This window comes from Hoplias malabaricus, chromosome 4, assembly GCF_029633855.1.
Source record: "Hoplias malabaricus isolate fHopMal1 chromosome 4, fHopMal1.hap1, whole genome shotgun sequence".
NCBI classification, from domain to species: domain Eukaryota; kingdom Metazoa; phylum Chordata; class Actinopteri; order Characiformes; family Erythrinidae; genus Hoplias; species Hoplias malabaricus.
In genome coordinates this window covers 38,664,732-38,678,227 of record NC_089803.1, presented here as the reverse complement: position 1 = coordinate 38,678,227, position 13,496 = coordinate 38,664,732, and the positions used below count along the sequence as shown (strand labels likewise).

Below are 13,496 nucleotides of genomic sequence, written 5' to 3'. Positions count from 1 at the left end.
CTCACATTCCCGCACAAGACATCTCCCAATTTTAACAAAAAAAAAAAAACAAAAAAAAAAAAAATATATATATATATATATATATATAAAACTGTTTTTATTGCGATTATTAAAACTTTTGTATAAGCACCACATGTATTGAGAAAGTATATTACTTTAAATAGGTGCCTAAGACTTTTGCACAATAATATATATGTTTGTATGTTTCTATGAAATTAAGTAGCATCATTCAATACCTTTGGAGACAAGTGGCATGTGTGATCCAAAATCCTATCTTTATCTTCCATCATCAGTATCTAACAGAAATGTCCCAAAACCTAGTGTGAAGTCTTCCTAGAAACACAAAGACTAATAATCCAGCAAATCTACCCATTGATCTTGTTTATTTTAGGGGAAATACTGGATAAGCAGGGGTTATTAGGCTATAGTGCATATGAGCTTAATACTACATACAGCATCTGAATCAATACACTAACAAACAAGGAATACACACTTAGATATCAAATGTAAGGTTTTGAGATCAGTCTGTAGCCTTTGAAGCAGCTTTTGTGAATATGTTTCCAGCAATTAAATTGAAATAGGACAAATATTGAAAAGAAACAGGCCAACATTGCATGTCATTTTATATCTTTATATTAACATATCATGCATGGCAATTAAATATGGGAGTCAAAGGTTAAGGCTTTAAACTTTATCAGGGAAATTAACAATTGAATGCTTTTACGAAAATGTGAAAAACAATGAAGAAATCCACTTTGTTAAAGGATTAAGCAGTTTTTCATTTGCAGCAATGAAATATGTAGCTTCAGGGATTGTAATGTTTACAAAAGAAAATGAGAAGGTGATCTGAATATTCCTGGAGCAACAGATATTTATAACCAACATCAAACAACCTTCCTTTGTTATGTGTCTTTTTCATTTGTTACATTTTAGGACCTTTACTAATGATTCAGAGTGAGAAAAAATAAAGTGTAGCTTACTTTGTGAATGTCTTCTTAAAAACAGTTTGCACATTAATGCTTGTTAAATGCTGTCCTATCAGGAACAGGGATATTGTTTCTAGGTATAAATTTTGAGTGTTGGGTTTACAGACTAAGTTGCACTAGCATTTTTTCCCTTTCCGTGCTTGAATTGTTACTGGTGTACGTGTGAGCAGGAAAATATGTTTGTAAAAGTGTAATGTCCGTGAAAAAGAAGAAAAGGAAAATATGATGTCTAAAGCCCTTTAAACGTTGTACAATGTCCAAAATATTTATCATTAAAACTTTACATCTCAAGGGTCGTCTCTAGTTTTTTTATTCAAATGTTTTACACACAGTGAACTTGGGTGTGTCTTAACTCTTTAAGCAGAGCAGTCCATGAGGCAGCTTTCCCTCTTGAAAACATTTGGTTTTAGGATTTTTTCCCCAGTTTCTTGAAATGTTTTTCGTAGCTAAACCGAAACTATAAACTGAGGGCGATATGACGTGTGTCTAATTAAAGTGTCCGTTGGACCACACGTTTTAAAATGTGGTGTTAGCACTGTAAAACATGGCTGTCTCTTGGGTAAGTACGGACACTGAACGTTTTTGACCCACCAGGTTTCTTTGAAATGAAGTTATGCCTTTAGTCATCAGTTCTGTAATTCATGTCTTTTAGTTAATTCGATAAGGGAACTAGGCTCTCAGCCTGTACGTCTCTCCACATCCTCAAAGATTATTTCATTAGCTGCGTTGCCGCCATGTGCTCCTCCACTGACCTCTTTGGAGAAGAGGCTCCTGTGGGAAAACGATAAGGCATTAAAGTCTAAGTTTTCATTCTGTACTGCCCATAACCTTCGAAATATTTTCTTTTTAACGAATAGAAAGTAAGTTCGGGGACATTGTGGTGGTGGTGTACTGTAATGCTCAGATGAATGTTGATCAAATGCATGTGATCATAACTGTAGGACTTCACTGTTTCTGACTAGAATGAAAAACAGCAAACTCATAATACCCCTGGAGATGAAGATATCATGGGCACAATGAACATCTGGGTGGAGAATTTTCGAACAGTCCCTAGTCAAATGAATCCCCACCTCTACTTGACAGGTACAGGTCAATCAGTTATTGTTCAGTCTGGATACCTGTGTTAAATAAGCAAAGAACAATACAAATGGCACACAGTTTAAAAATATATATTTAATATTTTTAAATCCTACATATACTTGAAAGAGTTTTTATCTGATAGGTTTTTTGTTTATGTGATACACACTTTATACAGATAATTGTCCCTAATATGGTACAAAAAATGTGATTTAAACATTGTTATATGTTCTGAAAAACATCTTAAAAAGTTGACACATGGTGACAAAGAAGAGGCCACTTTCTTTATGAGCAAATAATTCAAAAGGTGAAAACCAGTGTCTCCTTAATGAGTAATTGCATATATGTTAGGTATTTCACCCTGTCATCAAAAGATTCAGGGACCTCAGAGTTATCTGTGACTAAAAGACGAAGCTGAAAACCAAAACTGAATGTCTGTGATCTTCAGTCCCTTGGACAATACTCCATTAAAATGCAGTGATGAATATGATCACGAGGACTCAGGAATATGAACCTTAACCAAAACAACCATTTGCTGTTGCATTTATGAGTTAAGACTCTTCTATACTCAGCAGAATTCATATATTAACAATGTACAGAAATTCTTTTGACTCCTCTGGAATGGTGCTGATCTAAATAGACTGATGTACAGTGGAAATAAATTGACGTTTCCCACTTTTTATTGAAAAAATAGACGGTGGTGCAGCAGGTAGTGTCGCAGTCACACAGCTCCAGGGAGCTGGAGGTTGTGGGTTTGATTCCCTCTCCGGGTGACTGTCTGTTTTCTCCTTGTGTCTGCATGAGTCCTTCGGGTGCTCTGGTTTCCTCCCACGGTCCAAAAACACACGTTGGTAGGTGGATTGGTGACTCAGAAGTGTCCATAGGTGTGAGTGTGTGTGTCGCCCTTTGAAGGACTGGCGCCTCCTCCAGGGTGTGTTTCGGCCTTGCGCCCAGTGATTCTGGGTAGACTCCAGACCAACCGCGACCCTGAATTTGATAAGCGGTTTCAGACAATGAATGAATGAATGAAATTGCTCTGCTTTCCATCTTTATTAGCCTAATTTCATTGTCTTAATAACGAGGTAAGTCCACTCAATTCTGTTAAAGCAGTGCAGTTTATTTGCTCCTATGGTAGAGTCTCCAAATCATCAATAACGGGACCCCAGTTCATCTGAATTTCTGCTACTGAGCTATTGTGAGCTATTTGCACCTGAGTTTCATACAGCTGTTTTAATTCCTGCACATGTGCTCCCCAACCCCAGTGCTCTTGCAAATGACTTCAACTGGCATCAGAATGGCTTTGTCAGCTGGTTTTCTTGTTTTAAGTTGTTGCTGAATCATGCTGCTCCACTGAGGAGTTCAAGCCTAACGCACATGGCCCTGCCAAAGTACACACTCCTCACATACAGACTCTGTGTCCATAAAAGTTCAGAGCTACTTTGAACTGATGGAAGTACAGAGAAAAGATTCCCTATACCTTACTGACTAAACATTTTGCATTTTGTAAATATAATTAAATGAATTTTTTGCCAAATACACTTTAAATTTGGGAAATGGGCATTGTTTCCTTTAAATTATGCTTTATATTCATGTAGGAAATGAGAATTTTTTCAGTTTTGCAAGTGGAACATTTGCACCTTCTTGTCTGATAAAAGAATTCAGATGCACAACGGTTTGTGGTTGCTGTCTGAAACTTTTCTTCATGATGGACCCAAAGAGAAAGCTTTAGACTGCAGGAAGCTGCTAAAGCACACAGTCTACAAAATCACACTTTTGTAGCATGTTCACAATCAAGTCTTGCAATTTCTTGCTGAAATATGCACAGTTGTCCTGGGAAAAGAAGCAGCCTTGATGGTAGCAGATGTCTCTCTGTAATCCCAATATATATTTCCACATACATTGCAAGTCTTACAGGCTGTGGGCACTGATGCAACCCTTTGCCATGAGTGATTTTGACTTTTGCTCCTTTTACAATGGCACAAAGAACCTGATGTCCATTTTTCCTGAAACAGCAAACCTTTATACAATATTATGTACTGTAGATTGTGAAAGACCTAAATTCTTTGCAATCTTGCATTCAGAAATGTTCTTTCATGAAATTGACATAAAGTGCTAAGACATGGACAATCTTTGCATGAGAAAACTGAGCCTTTTGTAGATGCTCCTTTTATACATTTCCCAAACTTTTCATATTTTGAAAAAGGTGTATAATTGTCCCAACTTTCTTCAGCTTATCTTCAGCATATGAGCATATAGAAAAGCTTTTCTTTGCCCTATCATCAGTTAAATACATTTTTCAAGAGAATTAATTAATAAATTAATTAATCACAGATTCTTTTCTGTTCTAATTCTAATTCTTTTTTGCTTTTATTGGCTGTTAAAAAAAAATCAAGCTTATGCCAAAAAAGGAGATTGTACATAGATATAATTGTGAGTGTTCTTAAACTGTATATAACTGTCTTAATGTTGAAGTAAGACAGGCTCATATAGATGGAAATGGGTAATAAGAGGATATTACAAAATATCCCATGCTTTTCTAGCAGGTCTTTTATATCTTTTTAAAAATAACATTTGTCCTGTTCAATTTAAGGACAACATGAAGTCAGAGTATTTTTAAAATCATAATACAATCATGTCCCACTCGTATTACTGCCCATCCGAATGTTTTCAGAATTATGTCATGCTAAGAAGTAACATTCTTGTAATTTCTCTTTCATGTTGACTTAAAATTGAAGAAGTTGAAGTATTTATTTATTTATTTATATTATTTCTGTAACATATCACACAAAATATAAATAATATAATGCACAACACTGTGAAAAATGTGTTAGAGTATCACAATATGATCTTATTTTCATAGCACCATTCCTTACTACAAGCCTTTAATTAACTGTAGTTTTTCTGTGCTTATATTTGGTCAGTTGTTCCAAGAAGCCAAACCATTTTGTTTCCTAATTCCAGACTGTGATCTATCTGGCCTGGCTGCATGTATGCAGCTCAGATAAAAAAGAACAAACTCTCTCATTCCTGTGTGTTTGTGTTCATTGAGGAATAGCAGGGTGTGTCTTGTCCACTCACTAGAAAGGGAAAACAAAACTATTCGCTCAGACAAGCTGAATCACAGTGATTACAGACACCAGCTAGTGCTCTCTCACTTTTTGTCTCTCTCCCCCTCCCTCCGTCCCTCCCTTCCTCTGTCACCTGGCCAGCCTCCAGCCCCAGGCCTGACTCAGCATAGAGAGAGAGAGAGAGAGAGAGAGAGAGAGAGAGAGAGAGAGAGAGAGAGAGAGAGAGAGGAGGGAGGGAGTGCGAGAGAGAAAGAGACTGTTCTTCTGTCCTCAGTTCAGTATGTGATGCGGCTTGGCTGCTGAGAGCAGCACAGCAGAGAGCTCGACATTCTGATCACACAGTCACACAGCGTGTCGAGATGCTTGGAAGTATTTTGGAATGAGTGAAGCTGGTAGTATGGTTGTGATAGGGAGCATCTGACATGCTGGAGTAGGGAATGGCTCTGGCAGTGAGAGACTCACTGTAACTGTCACATGTTTAATGGGTCAGTGATGCACACTGAGGCTCATGGAGGCCTCAACGGGCAGCATGGCAGGTTGGTCTTTTGGGTTCTGCTCTTTTAGACCATTTAAATTCATGTTTTTCTCTCTGTTCTCTGTATGTGTGATTGTTTCTTGGTTGTTGGAGTGTTTACCTCACATTGTGACTTTGTTTTTGGTTATATCTCATGCATGTTTTCCCTGTAGACCTGCCAGATGCAGGATGCTCTGCTGTGGCTAGCAGGATGCCATTCTGCAGCCAGGAGCAGGATGCTCCCCTCAGCTTACCAGACATCACTGAGCTGAGCCTGGGCCTGCAGTCCCTGGGCCTGCCCTGCTGGGACCAGCCCTGGAGCTGCCCTGATTCGGAACCTCTGGCACAGCCGTGCTCCCCTTCAACCAGTGAGTACCACAGCCTCCAAGTCTCAGTGTGGACATTGTTTACATGTAATCATTGTACCTTGCATTAAGGGCTGGTTTACTGGACACAGATTAACATTGCACAGAAATGCTGATTTCTGCTGAATAGTGATTTATCATTAACAGGCTTTTTAGTCTAGGTTTAAAATGGATCTCTGTCTGGGAAAGCAACCCTAGGAGTTAAACCTATACACTAAGGACCCAAGCATTATTTACATTCATAAGCATGGCAGTTTCGTAGTAGTTATTGAGTCAACATAGCTAAGCCTGAAGATTTGTAACTGAATAACACATTGATTGTTTAAAAAGGTTAATCACTTATTGTTTTTCCAGTTGTTCTGGGTATTTTGAGCCCTTTGTAATGGTCCATGTATACGTTCGTATAGACATGTGCGGCTGTAATGAATGATGATTCTGGATTTTCTGGAACCTTTCTGATTATCTGTTTGTTAGAGATAGGGAGAGAAAAAAAGGGTGAGAGATAGAAAGAGAGAGAGAGAGATAGTACGTGTTGGTGTGATGATAGATCATTCTGGAAAGTGTGAGCTCAGTCTTAGTGCTGTCTCATATCTTTAACTCATGCATGACTAATCACTTTTCCCCTGAGCCAGGCCAAACACACCAGGGCTAGCAGTTTATTGATCCACAAGTACTCATATAATTCTCCAAAACGTGCAGTTATTGCACTGGGATTTATGTGTGTTTTTGTCTTAAATTTAAAAGTCAGCAATCTTCCTTCTTTTATACTAATGCTCGTCTTTTAGAAGTTATTCATAACACATACACACGTTTGAATGTAAAATCCCCGTGTGTCTCAAATTTGCTCTGCCCCAATTCTCCTAATAGAACAGATAACACAGACACTAGCACAGCACAGCACCTAAACCAGCTCAATTCTGCTGTCTCATTCAGGGCTAATGTCACTCTAGGACTTCTCTTTATCTCTTTCTCTCCATTTCTTTATGAGACATCAACTAATTTCTTTGGTTAAATGATTAGATACTAATGATTAGAACATCTGTCCATTTAACAGTGATTCCACAGTGTTATCTGACATACGTGGTTACCTCTATCTTCCTCATTCTTTTATCCTATTCCTTAGTAGTTAATATATTTACACTAGGTTGAATTTGCTATTTTGCCTAGTTTTGATTTGTAAAGTTTGATAATGTAATTTGAGGTTTCTTTATATTGTTTACAGTTTATCTGTTTATCTAGTATATTAGAAAACTGCAAAATGATTTTATTTATTGTGGCATTAAGTTTTTTGTTTGACAGTAAAATACTACACAACATATATAACAAATGTAAAATGTTATTAACAGTTATTAACATGATTTTTTGCATCTTACAGAGAAAACTGTACAGATTTGTTTCACACACTCCAGTTGTTGCATGGATTTGTTTAATTGTGTCAGTAGCACCCTTGTTTAAATATATTGATGGATTGGAACCTTTTATGTGGTAGTTAACACTGGCTTTGATGAACATATATTACATATATTTGCCTGTGTATTTGCAGCTTATATATATTATCTCACAGTATTTTGCATATTGTCTGCATGTGGCAGTGCTGGGGTTGTTGACCAGTCCTCTGGGGAATGTGCTAGACAAACCACAAAGCTATCAGAGCCAAGGCTCGCTGGGCGGAGTGGACCTGTTTGAACATTTCCCCAGCCTGGCCCGCATTACTCCAGCTATGGAGTCCTGCTCTTTTCTAAACTCTGGCTCCAGCAGCCCTGTTGACTCTGAAACCAGTGGCATCTCCTCTGGATCTGATCACCTGGTGAGTAGTGCCATATTCATTCATTCATTCATTAGCTGAATACACCCTGGAGGGGGCACCAGTCCTTCACAGGGCAACACATTCACTCACACACTCACACTACGGACATTTTTGAGTCGCCAATCCACCTACCAACGTGTGTTTTTGGACTGTGGGAGCAAACCGGAGCACCTGGAGGAAACCCACGTGGACACGGGGAGAACACACCAAACTCCTCACAGACAGTCACCCTGGAGCACTACCTACCTGCTGTGCCACCGTGCCACCTAGTGATATATTTAAAATTTTTGTTCATTCAGAAAACAAAACAGACTGAGTGCCTTTGTTTGTTACAACAGATTAAAAAACAATTAGGGTTTCAGATTTGCATCTGGTTTTAAAGACGCTCCACTCTAGAACATTATCAGTTACGCTGGTTATTTTGCCTAGCAAATCGTATTTATTGGCCATCTTCTTTTGCCTAGAAAATTACATATAGCTTGATCAAAAAATTAGCCTGGGATTCAAACATGCAAACATGTGTTTTTAATAAATTACTCCCCAGTGCATATTTAATTGGTTGGAAAACAACCATATTGTGAGACAAAAAAAGCTTTCCCATAACCTGTTGGAAAACGCATCTATACCTAATTGTTTTTAATCTGTTGTAATAAACAAAGGCATTCAGTTTGTCCCCAGGATCCGGAGGGGCATATCAAAATCACAGTCTGCAGACAAACAAGTGAGCAGAGCCATTAAACCAACCATTTATGTGCAAAGTAGGATTTTCCAGTAACCATATGTTTTTGTAAGAATTGTGGCATCTGGTAAAGAGACTACTTAGTGAGTGACCTGGGATAACCTTCACAGCACAGAATCATGCTGAGTAAAGCAGTCATTTATTGCACAGTCCTTGGAAATGTAAACTTGAATGTGACACATTTAGCTTAGAGAGATTTGTTACATCAAACACAATTGTGGTTACAATAGAAATCTCTCTTCTCTTGTAGTCCAGCCTCCGGATATCTCCTCCTTTGAACTTGCTCCTGTCTGGCTCTCAGAAAGATGCTATGAAGATGGGAATAGGACACAGAGAGGAACCCATTTCTCCTCTTGTCCCCACTCTCCCAGCCCTGTCTGAAGGGTCACTGGCTAAGTGCTGGACAAAGACAACCACCTGGCCTAGCTGGGACACACTTGAATCTCCAGACCACTCCTTCAGTATCGAGAGGAAGGCTCAGCTACACAGGCAGGCGGCAGGTACTCTTCTGTTTGCAATATTAGTCACAGTTTTGTCACTCAGGTTTTGGTGTACCTCGTGATTTAGGGTTATATAAAATGTCATATAGATGTTAAATGTAATAGGCAACTTAGCTGTTTGATACATTTTTTCCATTACTAAACTCAATTGACTAAAATCTGAGTAGATTTTGGTAAAATTCACTGCTCTTCATAGCAACAAATGAAGCTACTTTTACCTGGGCTGGACAGCTGCCTCCACGCAACTACAAAAACCCCATCTACTCTTGTAAAGTGTTCCTGGGAGGAGTGCCATGGGACATCACAGAAGGTGAGTAATATGCACACACACACACAGCCCTTTTGTGTTTAAATAAATTGTGGTTCTTGATCCAGTTCTGTTCAGGATCCTTAGAACCTTTTTGCTATCTAGGGAACCGGCCCACATTTCCACAGTTTTTGATTGGAACCAAGGATACATCATGAGCAGGCATTTCAGGTTTGCTCGGTTCCAGCATTTATGTTAGTGGAAATGTGCAAAATGTTTCCAAATTGGGTTAATGAACGGGAACAGAACCGCTTCCATATCCCACAGACACATAAAAACACACACACACTCATTTAGTTCTGGACCATATATTAGAAACTTTTACAGTGTTTAAAAAATTCATGACCAATCCAACAACAGAATCAGTAGAGAATTGCAGTGTACTATGCCTTTAGTTTTCATTTCTAATCAATTCGTTACTGAAATGGTTTTGTCTCTGTTTCTGCAGCCAGTCTTTTGAGCACATTTAGTGTGTTTGGACCCCTAAAGGTAGATTGGCCTGGTAGGGATGGCAAGCACCCTCGTTGCCCTCCTCAAGGTAATTGGCCCAGTGGTTGTATATAAGAACTGCTTTACATTGTAGTAAATTCAGCTATTGGATAAAGTGATCCCAGATCTTAGGTGCATATTTGTTTAAAGGTCCGAAGTGGTCAGTGCTGAGTAGTGTTGCTAATTTTGCTTTTAATTTGTCTGTCATTGGAGTTGTCAACATGCTGATTATTAAAACTGAATGTTCTCTGTAGGTTATGCATACCTAGTGTTTGAGTTCGAGAAGTCAGTGAAGGCTCTGCTGCAGGCCTGTACCCAGCGCCATCAGCATCCTGGTGATTATCTGGAATACTACTACAAGATGTCTAGCAAAAGGATACAATGCAAGGATGTAGGTATTTCATTCTTTTTATGAAGATCATAGATTGAAATTAAGGAGAAAATATGAAATAATTTAAAGGCTCATTTTATGATGTTTACATAGTAAAACACTCACATTTTGATAGTTGTTTGTCATAAAACACACGTATACATTACAAAAATTGCCACTGAACATCAGTTTTCCACAGACTTTTTCCAACATTTAATTCTGAATATTTTTATGAGTTTTATGGGTCATTGATTGCACTATTTTAAATATGAATTAAAACAACAAATACACAGTGAATGAGACTGCCACAGAAAAAAAAAAAGTCTTGTAATGTGAGAGTGGTGATAGGCTGCAAATGTAAATGAACAGCTACCTCAGCATGAAACGTATTGCAGTTTTTAATATTTTATTCCAGTATATTTTAATATTTTGCAATTTATTACATAATCCAAATATGGCATATTACAACATATTGTCTGGCCTGTTTATATTCAGTGGCCAGATTGAAGGATATAATATTTTAACTCTGATAAAATTCTTTCTCCTCTGTTCACAAAGGTGCAGGTGATTCCATGGGTGATCACAGACAGTAATTTTGTGCGCTGCCCTTCGTTGCGGCTCTTCCCAAGTAGAACAGTATTTGTGGGTGCTCTTCATGGTATGCTGAATGCTGAAGCACTGGCCCACATAATGGAGGAACTGTTTGGAGGGGTCACTTACGCTGGGATCGATACAGACAAGCACAAATATCCCATAGGTCTACCTTTTAGCTGTCATACACAGTCCAAGTATTATGGACATTATTTCAAGGTCATTTATGATATGTTTTTTGCAGGATCTGGACGTGTGACATTCAGGAACCAGAAGAGCTACCTAAAAGCTGTGAACGCTGCATTTGTGGAAATCAAAAACGCAAAGTTCACAAAGAAGGTGAGAGAAAAAGCGAGTGCAGAGAGAAGTGAGCATTGTCTGAATTCAGGAGGGTATCTGGAGTTACACAAGATGCCTAAATTTAGATTATCATGGAATTTTCCTTCTCTCTCTCTGGTATAATTAGTTCATGTTCTTGTCTCTGACTTATTTTAGGTTCAGATTGATCCTTACCTTGATGACTCCATGTGCCAAGTTTGTAACTGTCAGCCAGGCCCGTTCTTCTGTAGAGACCAGGTCAGAAAATGATGTCATGCATTTAATGCATTTGAGCGCTGTGAGCAGTCGTAATTAAGTGCAGTATCAAAGTATTTTTCTGAATGAATCGAATTACATGTAATTTGGCATAAAAAAAAAATACAGCTATATTTTGGTTGATACAATATAATTCCGATACTGATAAGAAGGTTAAAAAAAGATACAGAAAAATTGCCAAGAACTAATAGCAACATGACATCAGCATCAAACAACAACCTCTTGGTTTTGTCAATATTAATATTTTTAAACTTACTTTAATTTAGAGTGCAATGAACTGATGACAGCACCTTGTAATGAACTTCAGTCAATGGCCGATGCTATAAATAATGTATATTGAAAGTGTGTATAAAAATTGTTATATAATTGTTATTAAAACATTTTATATTACAATATAAATGGATATTAAATTATTGTCCAGCCCTCTTAACAAATATTTTCTTAGTCCTACTAAGTTACTGCTTTGTACAACTATGCTGCATGAACCTGTTGCTTGTATTTACAAATATTTTTAGCTTAAATTCTTTTTGTGTGATTGTAAACATAATAATTCATAACATAATTAATAGAACAGCTATGTTTTTATTTTATAACTGAAGTCTTCAAAGGAAATAATTGTTAGAGAGGAATGTACAGCAGTGTACATTAAATTTGATGTAAATGCAGATTTTGTGGTTGTAATTCATGATTCTGTGTTGTTGCCGCAGGCTTGTTTTAAGTATTACTGCCGCTCCTGTTGGCACTGGCAGCACTCTATGGATATGCGGAGTAGTCACCGGCCCCTCATGCGGAACCAGAAGAGCCTCAACTCGAGCTGAACGACAGCACCAAACATAACTCTGCTGCTAACCTAGAAGCCCCAGGGCTCACTGGACTGAGGGAGGCTGAATGTGCCATCCCCTCCTCTGAGCTGATAGAGCCAGGACAGAGAATCAATGTAGGAAGTTCTAGTATTGCACTGCTTTCTCTTTTTGCTGTTTACTTGTTCACTAAGGCACTATGCAGGCAGAAGGCCTGGGTGATGAAGACCCATTTACCCAGTTACCCAGACAACCATCACCATGGAGATAAACCCAGATTTCTGCAGGTGGCAAACACAAAAAATGCCTTCCTGGTTTTAGACTTTTTCCACAAATACTTCTTTTTATTTTTAAATGCTTTGCATCAACATTTTATCTGAGAAGTCAAGTAGCCTCTTATGTTGGCAAGTGACAGGTTTTACCTAAACATATTTTTATTTTTTGGCAGGTCAGCTGGCTTTTTTATTTTAGAGTTTGGAGTTTATTTCAAGCATTTTACACTGTTGTTACTCATTTTACCTGCAGTATTAGGAATGGATCAGATCTGACCATTTTATTTAGTATTTGAGCAGTAGTTCCACTCTGTCTACCTGGGGTAGTTTTTGTGATTTTGCAAGTTGTTTTAATATTTTAACAAGTAACATTAAATGGTTGATGCATGACCTGGCTGTGCAGCAGAACCAATCATTAAGTATTCTTTGAATGCCACTGCTGTTTAGCAGCAATCTTGCTATAAAGGGTCAGTTATAAATGGTAATGATATGGGAACAGCCTTTTGACCTCTGATAATTGTGGACTGTACATAGTTTTAATCAAATTATTGCACTTTTTTAATTTGCACTTGGGTAAAGTTGAGGAAGGTTTTAAATCCCATCTTGTACTTATATAGAATGGGGCAGGCAGAGTCATAGAGAGCATGACCCATTAATTTCCTTTCTTCTACTGTTGTGTTCCTGTTGAATGTAAAATTAACTGTTATTAGGCCTATTTATTGTGGACCGTTAAATGCAACTTAACCCCATTTTCATTGGGACTCTAAAGCTCTGTGCCAAAGACCGAGTGTCAGGTCAGTGTCTGTCTCTCTCTGCCCCCCTCTCTTGGTTTTCAATCAGGTTTGTTGTGCTGAGCTTGTTGCCTGGCCCAGCTGCTTTTCAGAGTTTAAAAATCTCTACCTCATTGGTCTGCAAGTGTTGCCATGGTTACCTAAAATGGAGGTTGTTCAAGTTGGGCCCAATAAAGTTATTGAAGCATTGCCTGTGTTTGGATTATGTCTGCAGAATAACTAAAGA

At 38.1% G+C, this 13,496-nt stretch overlaps 1 protein-coding gene across 4 annotated transcripts; it reads left to right on the top strand.

The window, feature by feature from the left end:
- The first annotated feature begins 1,402 nt into the window (after nt 1–1,402).
- On the top strand, nt 1,403–13,450 carry cpeb1a (cytoplasmic polyadenylation element binding protein 1a). 4 transcript variants are annotated; one of them, XM_066667950.1, is made up of 12 exons: nt 1,403–1,545; nt 1,949–2,069; nt 5,819–6,013; nt 7,603–7,817; nt 8,807–9,056; nt 9,253–9,366; nt 9,812–9,901; nt 10,107–10,243; nt 10,781–10,979; nt 11,058–11,152; nt 11,309–11,389; nt 12,115–13,450. In XM_066667950.1, exons 1-12 carry the CDS (start codon nt 1,531–1,533, stop codon nt 12,223–12,225), a joined length of 1,623 nt encoding a protein of 540 aa, XP_066524047.1. In that variant the 5' UTR covers nt 1,403–1,530; the 3' UTR covers nt 12,226–13,450. The 4 variants fall into 4 exon arrangements, with proteins under 4 accessions (XP_066524047.1, XP_066524044.1, XP_066524046.1 ...); XM_066667947.1 differs by having other exon boundaries at nt 10,781–11,152; XM_066667949.1 differs by lacking the exon at nt 1,403–1,545 and adding an exon at nt 1,785–1,846 and having other exon boundaries at nt 10,781–11,152.
- Nucleotides 13,451–13,496: the final 46 nt, after the last annotated feature.

Bases quoted from the DNA above. Each gene is read 5' to 3' on its own strand.
- cpeb1a (XM_066667947.1), top strand. The intron at 6,014-7,602 runs GTGAGTACCACA...TGCATGTGGCAG, and splicing joins GCCGTGCTCCCCTTCAACCA to TGCTGGGGTTGTTGACCAGT. The intron at 9,057-9,252 runs GTACTCTTCTGT...TGCTCTTCATAG, and splicing joins GCTACACAGGCAGGCGGCAG to CAACAAATGAAGCTACTTTT.